The sequence below is a fragment of the Oncorhynchus mykiss genome, chromosome 8 (genome assembly GCF_057628025.1).
Source record: "Oncorhynchus mykiss isolate SJ-2025 chromosome 8, ASM5762802v1, whole genome shotgun sequence".
NCBI lineage: Eukaryota > Metazoa > Chordata > Actinopteri > Salmoniformes > Salmonidae > Oncorhynchus > Oncorhynchus mykiss.
The window spans coordinates 85,948,701-85,962,786 of record NC_143029.1 but is presented as its reverse complement, the minus strand read 5'-3'; the positions used below and the strand labels follow the sequence as shown (position 1 = coordinate 85,962,786).

The window sequence follows — 14,086 nt, the reverse complement described above, 5'->3', positions numbered from 1 at the left end:
TTAGCATCTAGTCCAAAATGTGACATTATTCCACTATTTGTATCAATTTGCATCAGTTTCAATGGGGAACTTTTATTTTGAAGGCAAACCGCAAACAACACTATTGTGGCTAATCCTTATTGGGGCTACAGTCAAAGGTTTGGCTCCAAGCTAATTGTCCAATTTTTTGTTACTGTAAATATTAGAGAAGTGAGCACCATATTTGCATGGGCAGAAATAGGAATCTCATATGTTTTTTTTTACTGTCAACAAGTAAAACAGTGAACCCACAAGATTTGCATTCAGAATTTTACATTTATTAAAGAATACACCAGCAGATACGAAACAACAAAGCAAACTTAAAGAGTGCGTTTTTGAACATAGGAGTCAAAAAAAAAAATCTATCATTTGAACTACTCAACGAGTACGGTTACATGCACACAATAATGCGATTGTTGATCGTCTGATTAATATAATAATTTGATTAAAACGTTTACATGCTTTGCAAGAAGAGCCATTTCCCTAATAATCTTGTTTACATGGACATCTTAAAATCAGGCTACCCGATGGCACTGATAAATGCAGAAAATTGCCAATTAAAATAAACATTCTACCACAGTGACCATGTTATTTTTGTGAGGCATATTTGATTCGAGTTCGGACATATAAAAGTTTGTGAAAACTACTTCTAAGACCCGTTGCTCCGAACTCACTTCACTAAAGAGTGAGGCTCGCTCGGCTGGCGCAAGCTCATGTGCAGATCAAATACACAGGTAGAATGCTGATTAAGTCCAGGAACCACACCCTAACAGAGATTTATTTTTTTACACTTAAAACAACTTTTACTAGTTGAATGTAGCCCCAAATTATTATTTTTTACTAATATGCAAATGAGGCAATACATAATTAAATATGCGCATACAACATCAATTAATTTTTCTGGACACTGAATGAAGTCAGCCTAAATATTTTCATTTAATTTTAAGACAGTCCAGCACCAGACTTGTCCAGAGCAGATTGTGGATAAATATTTTTTTTTTATCTTTCTATCAGTAAAATAAAGACATTTACATTTTTACAAATAAAATGTTACTTAAAATAAAAAATGTACAGCATATCAACAATTCCCTCTGGGCAAGGCTGGATAATATATATCTACGGATAACCAAACAAAGTGGTGAATGCTGATGCTGCTGAAAAGGAGTTGGCATGTGGTAAGAGTCTGACTTTCAGGAAATGGCAGTTAAAGATGAGTACAATGAATTAAGATTACCAAACACCAAAACCCTATTTAGACCCAATCCTCATCTCTTCAAAGTAAGTTACTAAATGAAGTACAGTTTTGTAACATTCTCTATGAAATGGGCTTGGAAATTGTGTAATTCAATGTAGTGAGCTTTGAAATGACTGATGCATGTCCGGTTGAGCTAACGTGCGCTAATATGATTAGCATGACATAAGTAACAAGAAAATTTCCCAGGACATAGACATGTCTTATATGGTCAGAAAGCTTAAATTCTTGTTAATCTAACTGCACTGTCCAATTTACAGTAGCTATTACAGTGAAAAACATAATGCTATTGTTTGAGGAGAGTGCACAACAACAAAACTATTAATCACGGCAACTGGTTTGATACATTCACCTCTGAAGGTAAATAATGTACTTACATTCTGTAATCTTGCTCTGATATGTCACCCTGAGAGCCCCAGAGATTAAATGTAGTATAGTTCTGTTTGATAAAATCCATTTTTATATTAAAATGTAGGAACTGGGTTCCCCACCATCTAGATGTGTGAAGGTTAGTGTTTCTGTAGGGAAGCTAATTATCCATCATTTATGACATTCCTGGGAGTGTGTAAACTTAAATTTCGTATTGCCATATCATTTTTGTATTTTGTCTATAGTTATGTACTTGAAAATGTATCAATTGACCAATTCGGCACAGTTGGGCAGACTTGATACAACATTGTGAACAGTAATGCAATGGTTCATTGGATCAGTATAAAACTTTGCACATACACTGCTCCCATCTAGTGGCCAAAATCTAAATTTCTCCTACACTGCTAAGTGATATAATGGCCTCTTTCTTGCATTTCAAAGATGGAACAAAAAATAAAAATAGAAAAGTTTTTTTTCTTTGTATTATCTTTTACCAGATCTAATGTGTTATATTCTCCTTCAATAATTTCACATTTCCACAAACTTGGTATTAGGAATTTGCATATCCTTGCTTCAGGTACTGAGCTAAATAAAGGGAGTTAGATTTGGGTATGTCATTTTAGGCAAAAAAATTGAAAATAAAAGGGTCCGATCCTTTTAAGGCATTCTAATAATTAGAACGATTACTCAGAAAACCATGTGTTTTAATCGGCGTATGCCTTCGATTTTGACCTTACGCCGATTAAGATAAACGCCTTACTCTGCTTACATGACTATTGCATAATATGCTTACTGACACAATCAGTTTAATATTGAATTATTACTGTGCATGTAAACATACCCATTGAGTAATAAACAACCCAACCATCAACGTCTTCATACAAAACAAATAAGATATGTAGCCTACATGTTAAATTGGATCATTGATCCATATGTTTGATGCAGGAAGAAAAGAAAGTCGTTGAATTGTTTTTCCTTAAAAACACCTTTTTTTCCCCCTCCCTTCTATATACATTATTGGAGAGATACCTGATGACAACTTTATAAACTAAGAACTACTAAAAATGTTCGTTTTTCCATAGCCCCAGCATTTGAATATCTTTAACATCCTTTGGGCTCCCGAGTGGTGCAGCGGTCTAAGGCCCTGCATCTCAGTGCAAGAGGCGTCACTACAGTCCCTGGTTCGAATCCAGGCTGCATCACATCCGGCCGTGATTGGGAGTCCCATAGGTCGGCGCACAATTGACCCAGCGTCGTCCAGGTTTGGCCGGGGTATGCTGTCATTGTAAATAAGACTTTGTTCTTAACTGACTTGACTAGTTAAATAAAGTTTTTTTTTTAAAAACACACAAAATGTATTGGAAACAAATATGACATCTTATCACAATTTAGTTGGACTTCTAAACTGTTACCAATAGCAGCCAAGTGTCCCATACTCATTAACCGGTTTTGATGAGGACGAAACAACTTTCAGTTAGGGTGCATCCCAAATTAGAATCCATTTCTTACAGGGTACACTACTTTGACCTATGGTCTCTACAGTGGTGGTGTACTACAGTGGTAGTGTATGTACTACAGTGGTAGTGTACTACAGTGGTAGTGTATGTACTACAGTGGTAGTGTATGTACTACAGTGGTAGTGTATGTACTACAGTGGTAGTGTGTGTACTACAGTGGTAGTGTACTACAGTGGCAAGAAAAAGTATGTGAACCCTTTGGAACTACATGGATTTCTGTATAAATTGGTCATAAAATGTCATCTGATCTTCATCTAAGTCAACAACAAGAGACAAACACAGTCAGCTTCAACTAACACACAAAAAATGATATGTTTTCATGTATTTATTGAACACGCTGTGTAAACATTCAAAGTGCAGGGTGGAAAAAGTATGTGAACCCTTGGATTTAATAACAGGTTGACCTTCCTTTGGCAACAAAAACATTTCTGTAGTTGTGGATCAGACCTGCACAACGGTCAGGAGTAATTTTGGACCATTCCTCTTTACAAAACTGTTTCAGTTCAGCAATATTCTTGGGATGTCTGGTGTGAACCACACTTGAGGTCATGCCACAGCATCTCAAATCGCGTTGAGACCAGGACTGACTGAGCCACTCCAGAAGGTGTATTTTCTTCTGTTGAAGCCATTCTGTTGTTGATTTACATCTGTGTTTTGGGTCATTGTCCTGTTGCATCACCCAACTTCTGTTGAGCTTCAATTGGCAGACAGATAGCCTAACATTCTCCTGCAAAATGTATTGATCAACAGAAAAATGATTTTGCAAGTTTAAGCTGTCTAGGCCCTGAGGCAGCAAAGCAGCCCCAAACCATGATGCTCCCTCCACCATACTTTACAGTAGGGATGAGGTTTTGATGTTGGTGTGCTGTGCTGTGCCTTTTTTTCTCCACACAGTGTTGTGTTCCTTCCAAACAACTCAACTGCAGTTTCATCTGTCCACAGAACATGTTGCCAGTATCGCTGTGGAACATCCAGGTTCGCTTTTGCAAACTTCAAACGTGCAGCAATGTTTTTTTTTGGACAGCAGTGGCTTCTTCCGTGGTGTGCTTCCATGAACACCATTCTTGCTTAGCGTTTTACATATCGTAGACTCAGATGTTATCAGATGTTCCAGAGTCTTCAGCTGACACTCTAGGATTCTTCTTAACCTCATTGAGCATAATGCGCTGTGCTCTTGCAGTCATCTTTGCAGGGACAGCCACTCTCTTAGGGAGAGTAGCAACTAGAGGTCGACCGATTATGATTTTCAATGCCGATACCGATTATTGGAGGACCAAAAAAGCGGGTACCGATTAATCTGACTATTTTTTATATATATATAAAACAATGACAATTACAACAATACTGAATGAACAAACACTTATTTTAATAGATCAATAAAATCAATTTAGTCTCAAATAAATAATGAAACATGTTAAATTTAGTTTAAATAATGCAAAAACAAACTGTTGGAGAAGAAAGTAAAAGTGCCATGTAAAAAAGCTAACGTTTAAGTTCCTTGCTCAGAACATATGAAAGCTGGTGGTTCCTTTTAACACGAGTCTTCAATATTCCCAGATAAGACGTTTTAGGTTGTAGTTATTATAGGAATTATAGGACTATTTCTCTCTATACCATTTGTATTTCATATACCTTTGACTATTGGATGTTCTAATAGGTACTTTAGTATTGCCAGCCTAATCTCTGGAGTTGATAGGCTTGAAGTCATAAACAGCTCAATGCTTGAAGCATTGCGACGAGCTGTTGGCAAACGCAGGAAAGTGCTGTTTGAATGAATGCTTAAGAGCCTGCTGCTGTCTACCACCGCTCAGTCAGACTGCTCTATCAAATCATAGACTTAATTATAATATAATAACACACAGAAATACAAGCCATAGGTCATTAATATGGTCAAATGCGGAAACTATAATTTCGAAAAACAAACGTTTATTATTTCAGGGAAATACGAAACCGTTCCGTATTTTATCTAAATGGGTGGCATCCATCAGTCTAAATATTGCTGTTACATTGCACAACCTTCAATGTTATGTCGTAATTAAGTACAATTATGGCAAATTAGTTCGCAATGAGCCAGGCGGCCCAAACTGTTGCATATACCTTGACTCTGAGTGCAATAAAACGCAAGAGAAGTGACACAATTTGCCATTTTCTTTTAACTAAATATGCAGATTAAAAAATATAGAGTTCTGTGTATTGGTTTTAAGAAAGGCATTGATGTTTATGGTTAGGTACAGTCGTGCAACGATTGTGATTTTTCGCAAATGCGCTTTTGTTAAATCATCCCCCGTTTGGTGAAGTTGGCTGTCTTTGTTAGGAAGAAATGGTCTTCACACAGTTCGCAACGAGCCAGGCGGCCCAAACTGCTGCATATACCCTGACTCTGTTGCACAGAACGCAAGAGAAGTAACACAATTTCCCTAGTTAAAATAAACTCATGTTAGCAGGCAATATTAACTAAATATGCAGGTTTAAAAATATATACTTGTGTATTGATTTTAAAAGGCATTGATGTTTATGGTTAGGTACACATTGGTGCAACGACAGTGCTTTTTTCGCGAATGCGCTTGTTAAGTTTGGTGAAATAGGCTGTGATTCAATGATAAATTAACAGGCAGCGCATCGATTATATGCAACGCAGGACAAGCTAGTTAACCTAGTAATATCATCAACCATGTGTAGTTAACTAGTGATTATGTGAAGATTGATTGTTTTTATAAGATACGTTTAATGCTAGCTAGCACCTTACCTTGTCTCCTTGCTTCACTCGCATAACAGGTAGTCAGCCGTCACGCAGTCTCCTCCTGGAGTACAATGTAATCGGCAATTATCGGTGTCCAAAAATGCCGATTACTGATTATGAAAACTTGAAATCTGCCCTAATTAAATCGGGTCGACCTCTAGTAGCAACAGTGCTGAACTTTCTCCATTTATAGATCATTTGTCTCACCGTGGACTGATGAACATCAAGGCTTTTAGAGATACTTTTGTAACCTTTTTCAGCTTTATGCAAGTCAACAATTCTTAATCTTAGGTCTTCTGAGATCTCGTTTGTTCGAGGCGTGGTTCACAGCTTCTAGTGAATAGCAGAGCAGCTCTAACCAACATCTCCAATCTCGTCTCGTTGATTGGACTCCAGGTTAGCTGACTCCTGACTCCAATTAGCTTTTGGAGAAAACATTAGCCTCGGGGTTCACATAATTTTTTCAACCCACACTGTGAATGTTTAAATTATGTATTCAATATAGACAAGAAAAATACAATAATTTGTGTATTATTAGTTTAAGCAGACTGTGTCTATTGTTGTGACTTAGATGAAGATCAGATAAAATTTTATGACCCTAATCCAGGTAATTCCAAAGGGTTCACATACTGTTTCTTGCAACTGTATAGGGAATAGGATGCCATTTGAAATGCAAACAAATACACTTTGGCCCTTGATTAACCTGTATGAAGTCTCTGATGAGCTTTCAGGCTGCTCTTCTGAGTGAAACTCTTACCACATATCTCACAGCTGTAGGGCTTCTCACCAGTATGAGTGTGCAGGTGTCTTTCAAAATGACTATGGCGATCAAAACTCTTTCCACAAAAGGAGCATATGAAACATCTATTTCTTGTGTCGTCTGTAGTGGCACTGGTTCCCTCTGTACTGTCAAAACTGTCTATGCCAAGGGCAAATAAAATCCCCTCTTGACTGTAGTTTGGTTCTGTGATATACGCTCTCATTGCCGTTTCCTCCTCTACAGGTAGTGGTGACGGTGGTACCCGGTCCTGAAACCTAGGTAGTACTGTTCCATCACCATCCTCCCTGTTCCTTGCATGTAGAACCACCCCTGCATACTGCTCTTGCTCAATCACATCCAACTTGTATTTCTCATCCTGAAAAGACAAGTGTTGAAGTTCCACCTCTCTAGAAGCTGACGTATAGAACCCGTGGTGGTGGTGCAGTCCATCAAAAGGACTGTGATGGTATTTGACACTGGGTGAAACAGGATGGGAGTTCTGCTGCTTTGTCGCATCGGAGGAGCAACCTGGATTTAGTGATCCAGACTCCATATCACTGTGCCTCTCTGTGAAAGATCTACACAGCTGACTCTCCCTCTCATCCATGACATACTCTGGGTCGTCCTGGTAACCTGGTCGCTCTGTGCTTTGTTGGTGTGGAGGTCCTGACTGACTGAGTATCTGGGATTCAAACTGCTTCTCTTTCTCTGCTCCCCCCACCAACCCCTGCCCCCTGCCCTCCTCCTCCTCACTGTGCCCGGAGCTAGGCTGTGCTTCACCAGGTGAGGGCTGATCCCTCGGTTCCCCTGGGTTCTCCGAGGGTCTAGGATAAACGTCAGGCTTTTTATCATCTAGCGGAGGTAGACCCGTTAGCATGTCAGCGCCGTCTGTTTGACAGGAGAAAAAAAGTATGGAGTATTTTAACAACATGGCAATTTAAACAATGAATTGTTTAACGTCATCTTAAACCACTGATAAAGAACAGGAAAACACTTCGTATCCATCCCAAAATGGCACCCTATTCTGTATGTAGTGTACTACTATTGATCAGAGCCCTTTGGGTCCTGGTCAATAGTAGTACACTATAAAGGGAATAGGGATCCATTAAGGATGTGCAGCCTTATTTAAGCCTTATTTAATGATATAACGGGCATACTGTCTGTTAATTACAGAATAATTGACTGATTTACACTCTTAAGAGAGTTAGTTTTTCATGCATTTAAAAAAATATTAATATTATTCTAGTCTCTTACCTCTGTGAGTCTTCAGATGTCCTTTGAGGCTACCCTTCTGGTTGAAACACCTTCCACATATGTCACAACTATACGGTTTCTCACCCGTATGAATTCGCTGGTGCCTTTCCAGATGACCAACACGCTCAAAAACCTTCCCACAGAATGAGCAGATGAAGCACTTCTTGTCCTTGGTGACTCCTTGGAAGGTTTTCACCTTCCTTTCCGGAAAACTGGAGAAGATGGGAGGATGGTTCAGAGAAGCCCCGTCCGTGACCTGCGAGTTTGGCTGTACTGTACCGTCACTTGCTATCAAGAGTGTGTCTGAAGGTCCATAATGTTGCTGTCTGAGCTGTAAAATCATATCCTCGCTGACATCTACATATGGTTTCCCTGGAGATGAAGCACTGCTACATGACGCTTCCACCCTTCCTAGGACAGGAAGTACAGGAGAGTGATCAGTGAGACACTGGGAGTTCTGACCTGAACTGGGAGGTACAGGAGAGTGATCAGTGAGACACTGGGAGTTCTGACCTGAACTGGGAGGTACAGGAGAGTGATCAGTGAGACACTGGGAGTTCTGACCTGAACTGATGAAATATTCTGAATTGCTCGTCTCCATATCGTTGTCTGCTTGTGAACTGGACATCCACGGTCGGCCGTCTCTCTCGTACGTTGACAAGTCATCATCCAGTTGCTGTTCTGCTCTTCCTGCAGTCTGTTCTCCTGCTTTATGATCTAGTGTCTGGAATGCATCCTTCTCCTCCCCTGGCTCAGACTTCATGGGCATCTGAGGAGCAGTTTGGAAAACTTCGTACTTTCCGTTGCAACGCTCTTCCTCAGACTGACGTCTATCCAGGAGAGGCTTCTCTTCGTTGTTAGCTAGCCCGTCCATCGATACTGTGTGGAAAGATCACATTTGATTGATAAAATATTGATGCATCGGTCATGTCCTACATTAACATCCTATTATAGAGGGTCTGGTCAAAAGTAGTGCACTACGTAGGAAAAAGGGTATCATTTGGCATGTACATGGGAATGATCTGTTGTATAATTGTGTGCTATCTGCTGTCATTAGCTAGTGATTCTAGTCTCTTACCTCTGTGAGTCTTCAGATGTCCTTTGAGGCTACCCTTCTGGTTGAAACACCTTCCACATAGGTCACAACTGTACGGTTTCTCACCCGTATGAATTCGTAGATGTCTTTCAAGATGGCTGTAACGTTCAAAACTCTTTCCACACAGTGTGCAAATGAAGTGTTTATTAACCTGGAAAAATCTCTTGGTCCTCGCTCTCCTTGCCGTATTGTAATTCGGGCCAAAACCGAATTCACTTTGAGGGTCTGGGTTTGACTTTACCGTGCCGTCGCTTGTTCTCCTGAGCGCTTCTGACTGCCTATGACGTTGTTGCTGTCGGAGTTGTAAAATCATATCCTCTCTGACATTTGACTCCAAATATGGTTTCCCTGGTAATGAAACACTGCTGCATGAAGCTGCCGTCATTCCGGAAGGTTCAGGAGAGTGATCAGGGAGACACAGTGAGTTTGTCTCCATATCATTGTCTTCTTGTGTACCGGGCATCCACAGCTGGCTGTCTCTCTCGTACGTTGACAGTTCAGCATCAAGACGATCCTCGTCTTTTCTCCTTGAGGTCTGCTCTTCCTGTTCACCCTCCCCTCCCGGCTCAATCTTGACCAGAGTCTCATCCGCAGGTCCAACGCCTTCATCCTTTCCATTGCCGTCTCCCCCAGGCTGCAGTTTCTCAACGGAGGTCCTCCTCACACAAGTGGTACCATTTTTACCAGGCCCTGTGGAAATATCCAGTCATCAATATCCTTCATTGTTTGTTTTAACAGTAATCCAAATGGATTTGGATTATACACACACACACACACACACACTATTGTTATTCTTATCGTGTTCTTTTTTTTCTTTATTTGGTAAATATTTTCTTAACTCTTTTTAAACTGCACTGTTGGTTAAGGGTTTGTAAGTAAGCATTTCACGGTAAGGTCTACACCCGTTGTATTCGGCACACGTGACAAATAAAGTTTGATTTGAGGCTGTGGGCGATTGGGATCAAGGGTTGTAATGGTTTGTAAGAATAGATTATTTGACTTCACAATCCTACTATCATGATAGTGAGTAAGCCTCGTCCGAGCCAGGACGGCCCATAGGGCAAGAGCGTCCTGTTCCTATAGTGGGATGTACAAGTACAGCTAGGGGGCACATAGAATTTTCCACAGCAACCCCCCCCCCCCCAGTAGAATAGTTTACTTATTCAATTGTTCAGACCGTCTCATTCTATGAGACAATAGAATGTTCCTCTAAGGCTCCTTCAAATTGCGAGTGCGGCACAGGGAGAGAAATACGCCCAGTCGTTGTAGCCTACAATCTTAATACAGTTGCAGGGGGCAGTATTTTGATGTTTGGCTGAAAAACGTAGCCAAATGAAACTGCCTATTTCTCAGGCCCAGAATCTAGAATATGCAATATAATTGTCGGATTAGGATAGAAAACACTCTAAAGTTTCTAAAACTGTCAAAATATTGTCCGTGAGTATATGATATTGCAGGCGAAAACCCGAGGAAAATCCAACCAGGAAATGCTTCTTATTTTGAAAGCTCCCTGTTACATTGCATGCCTTCCCTCCATTTAAAGGGATATCAACCAGATTCCTTTCCCTATGTCTTCCACGTGGTGTGAACAGTCTTTAAACATAGTTTCAGCCTTTTATTCTGAAAAATGAGCGAGAACGATCACATCGCGTCAGTGGATGGCTGTGTGTCCCCAGAGTTTTGCATGTGCAACAGCTTGGAGCAGACACTCTCTCTCTCTCTCCTATTGAAAAAGCTACGGTCCGGTTTAAATATTATTGATTATTTATTGTAAAAACAACCTGAGGATTGATTATAAAAAACATTTGCCATGTTTCTACCAACTTTACGGAGACTATTTGGAATTTTCGTCTGCCCGTCATGACCTGCACGAGCCTGTGGATTTCTTAACAAAACGCGCCAACCAAATTGAGTTTTTTTGATATAAAAATGATCTTTATCGAACAAAAGGAACATTTATTGTGTAACTGGGAGTCTCGTGAGTGCAAACATCCGAAGATCATAAAAGGTAAGCGATTCATTTTATTGCTTTTCTGACTTTCGTGACCAATCTACTTTGCTGCTAGCTGTTTGTAATGTTTTGTCTGCTGAGAGAAATGTCCTCACATAAACACTTGGTTTGCTTTCGCTGTAAAGCTTTTTTGAAATCTGACACGCCAGGTGGATTAACAACCAGCTAAGCTGGTTTTGCTATATTGCACTTGTGATTTCATGAAAATTAAATATTTTTATTAATTTAATTTGAATTTGGCGCTCTGCAATTCAGCGGATGTTGACGAAAATGATCCCGCTAACGGGATGGGTGCGCCAAGAAGTTAAAAGACGATGATCACGGAGCCTTTCTGGTGCTATTGGGCTACACTTATTTCTCAAATCCCAATAAAAATGGTGTCAAATGCACCATTTTATGAACAGCAGCGTCGTTAGCAGGCGCCAACGGGCGTTGAATACAAAGGGCTAAATGAGACACGGGTCAGGTGTAACAGAGAAGCCTACAATATATTCACAGTACATGATCCTTGGGTTGGCTGTGCGCCAGCGGAACACTTTTTTGGGGACATTCGAATCATCAATATGTTGCTATAACTAGCAACAAGAGATCCTATGTTTAGACTTTAGACTTTGATCTAGCTAAAAAAAATGATCCCAGTGGTGGAAATGCAGATGGGAAACTTTCCGCCTATTTTTTTCTTGCCAATGAATGAAGGTGAAATGAAGGTGAATGAAGGTGAAATAAAATATATATTTTTTAAATACTTAAAATCAGTTGGTCTACATCATAATGCTTATTGCTAAATAGCACAGCTGCTTGATTTACTTAATTGAACCTTTATTTAATTAGGCAAGTCAGTTAAGAACAAATTCTTATTTACAATGACGGCCTTGGAACAGTGGGTTATAACTGCCTTGTTCATGGGGAGGAACGACAGATTTTTACCTTGTCAGCTCGGGGATTCGATCCAACCCTCTAACCACTAGGCTACCGGATATTGACCAACGTTATATTGGGCTCATTTCTTGAGGGGGAAATTATATTTGAGATGTCAGCATCCTGTTATGTTGGAGTAGGATTTCCTTCTAAAAAGGTCACCAGAACTGACTTTCTCACAGTCACCCCCCCCCCCCCCCCAAAAAAAAACTGTTAGGTTCTTCCGCAACCCCAAACTAGGAACCCCCTATCTCCCAAATCAACCACTGAGTACAACCCATGGACAGGATTCTTGTCTGTTGTAGGGCCTTACTCCCAATCCATCTCCTTAATGTGAGTGCTAAACAATCTGTGTTCAAATCAATGATTTATATATACACACTATAGATGACTATTAGGGGGTGCTGTGTTGAAGCCATCGCGCCTCCATCTTGGCTCTCCCCCACCATTGTAAAGAAATATTTTGGAAATCATAGAAAACGCATTTATTAATGTCTACATTCCTTTTTACAACAATAAAAATACTTAAATGAATGTAATTTTGTCCTTGAAACATTTCATTGAAATACTGTAGAATTCCATTCATTGCTATGGAGGACTGCTCCTACTGAGGAGAGCCAATATGGCCGACCGGTGGCTTCAAAGCCTCTCAATGGCCAATTAATAGCGTTTACAATCCAAGATTTATATATATCGTTTGTTCAAACCCTCAACCATCCAATCTCAGGGCGTAGGCCTGCACTCTAACCACAAGGCCACGGAGTTGGTTATAATGATAGTCATTGCTATATTCCTCTCCCATCCCATTGGGCAGTCTGAGATATGACTGGAGGACATGAGGCCTTCAAACTGCACATTTTTTTAGCCCAAGGCTAAATGCCGTGAGAACGTGTGTAGGCTGATTAAATAAGCCTAGTTACATTGTTTACCAACGAAATGGTAATGTAATATTGCTAGAACCCTGATGTGACTTGCACAGTTAACTATTGATAATTGATTGATAGTAAAAGTGAGTTAGTACCACTACTTCGACCCACCTTCTCTCCCAAGATTCTCAGCAGCGACTGATCGACCATGATGAATGCGTTTTCGAGGTTGAATCCCTCGAGCTTTTCGAAGCTCGCTGTCAAGTTGTTGTACATTATTTTTCAGGACGTTGATTTCATTTTCCCGTCGACACATTTCCACACGTAACACAACTATGCCATCGTCGACTACTTTGCTAATTTCTGAAACCGCAGCTTTAGAAAGTACCTCTATGATGGAAGCGATCTGAGCCCGGAGAGAAACACTGCTCAACATTTTCAAACGTTTGCGAAAACTAAACAGAGATCGGTCTGACTTCCGCAGAAGATTTAAACTTCGTGTCTAAGTAATATGCTAATAACGTTTTGAAAATGGTACATTTGCTAGCAACAATTTGATCCGTGCAGTTGTGAGCAGATAGCTACATGCACCGCTGTGAAGCAGGCAAGGATAACGAAGTACTTCCGGATCACGGATTCTCGGAATCCTTCAGAATAAGAGTCTTGTCATGTCTACTTTGTGAATTAATAATTAGGACGAAAATTATGGAAACTCTCCAGAATTATCTATATATCTTATTATTGTTATCATACAAAGAGTAATTAAAAATACTTATATTAGATATGTGATTTCTTTGTTTATTTTTTCAACCCGAAATTGTCAACAATGTTTTTTTGTGTGTACTGAGGAGCACTTCTAGTTTCCAAATCCACCCAGAGTTCACACCCAGAGCATTATCGGTGCTCATTTTGAGGCCCTTTAAGATCCAATAATCATCATTAGGATCATGTAGATAATTTACAGGTATGCCGTCAGTTTAACATTAACACGTCATCTACAGATCACATTGCTTCTATTGTTTCGCTTAAGCATTTAGCTTCTCACCTAATCACATGCTAATAGTCGGAATTTGGCACCTCCATTATAAGGAAATCCAAGAGTGCAAGTCTGCTATGGAATGGAGTTTAATGTCATACTGGAAACAAACAAAGAGTAAGCTAAAATGATCAAATGTATTCCATTGTGATTAAGATATAGTCCTGAATTAGTCAATCAGCAGAGTGTTAAAGTGATAGTACTAAAGTGCAGACTGGACACTGGGTTTTATGGACACAATCGCTAGTT

The 14,086-nt window shown here is 39.9% G+C and overlaps 1 protein-coding gene across 3 annotated transcripts; it reads right to left on the bottom strand.

Annotated features, from left to right (window-relative positions):
* Positions 1-274: 274 nt before the first annotated feature.
* Positions 275-13,440, bottom strand: LOC110530814 (uncharacterized). 3 transcript variants are annotated; one of them, XM_090182888.1, is made up of 5 exons: positions 12,973-13,440; positions 8,989-9,696; positions 8,475-8,789; positions 7,911-8,423; positions 275-7,544 (listed from the first exon to the last, which is right to left on the bottom strand). In XM_090182888.1, exons 1-5 carry the CDS (start codon positions 13,235-13,237, stop codon positions 6,595-6,597), a joined length of 2,751 nt encoding a protein of 916 aa, XP_090039014.1. In that variant the 5' UTR covers positions 13,238-13,440; the 3' UTR covers positions 275-6,594. The 3 variants fall into 3 exon arrangements, with proteins under 3 accessions (XP_090039014.1, XP_090039015.1, XP_021469768.3); XM_090182889.1 differs by having other exon boundaries at positions 7,911-8,321; XM_021614093.3 differs by having other exon boundaries at positions 7,911-8,789.
* Between the last annotated feature and the right edge of the window lie 646 nt (positions 13,441-14,086).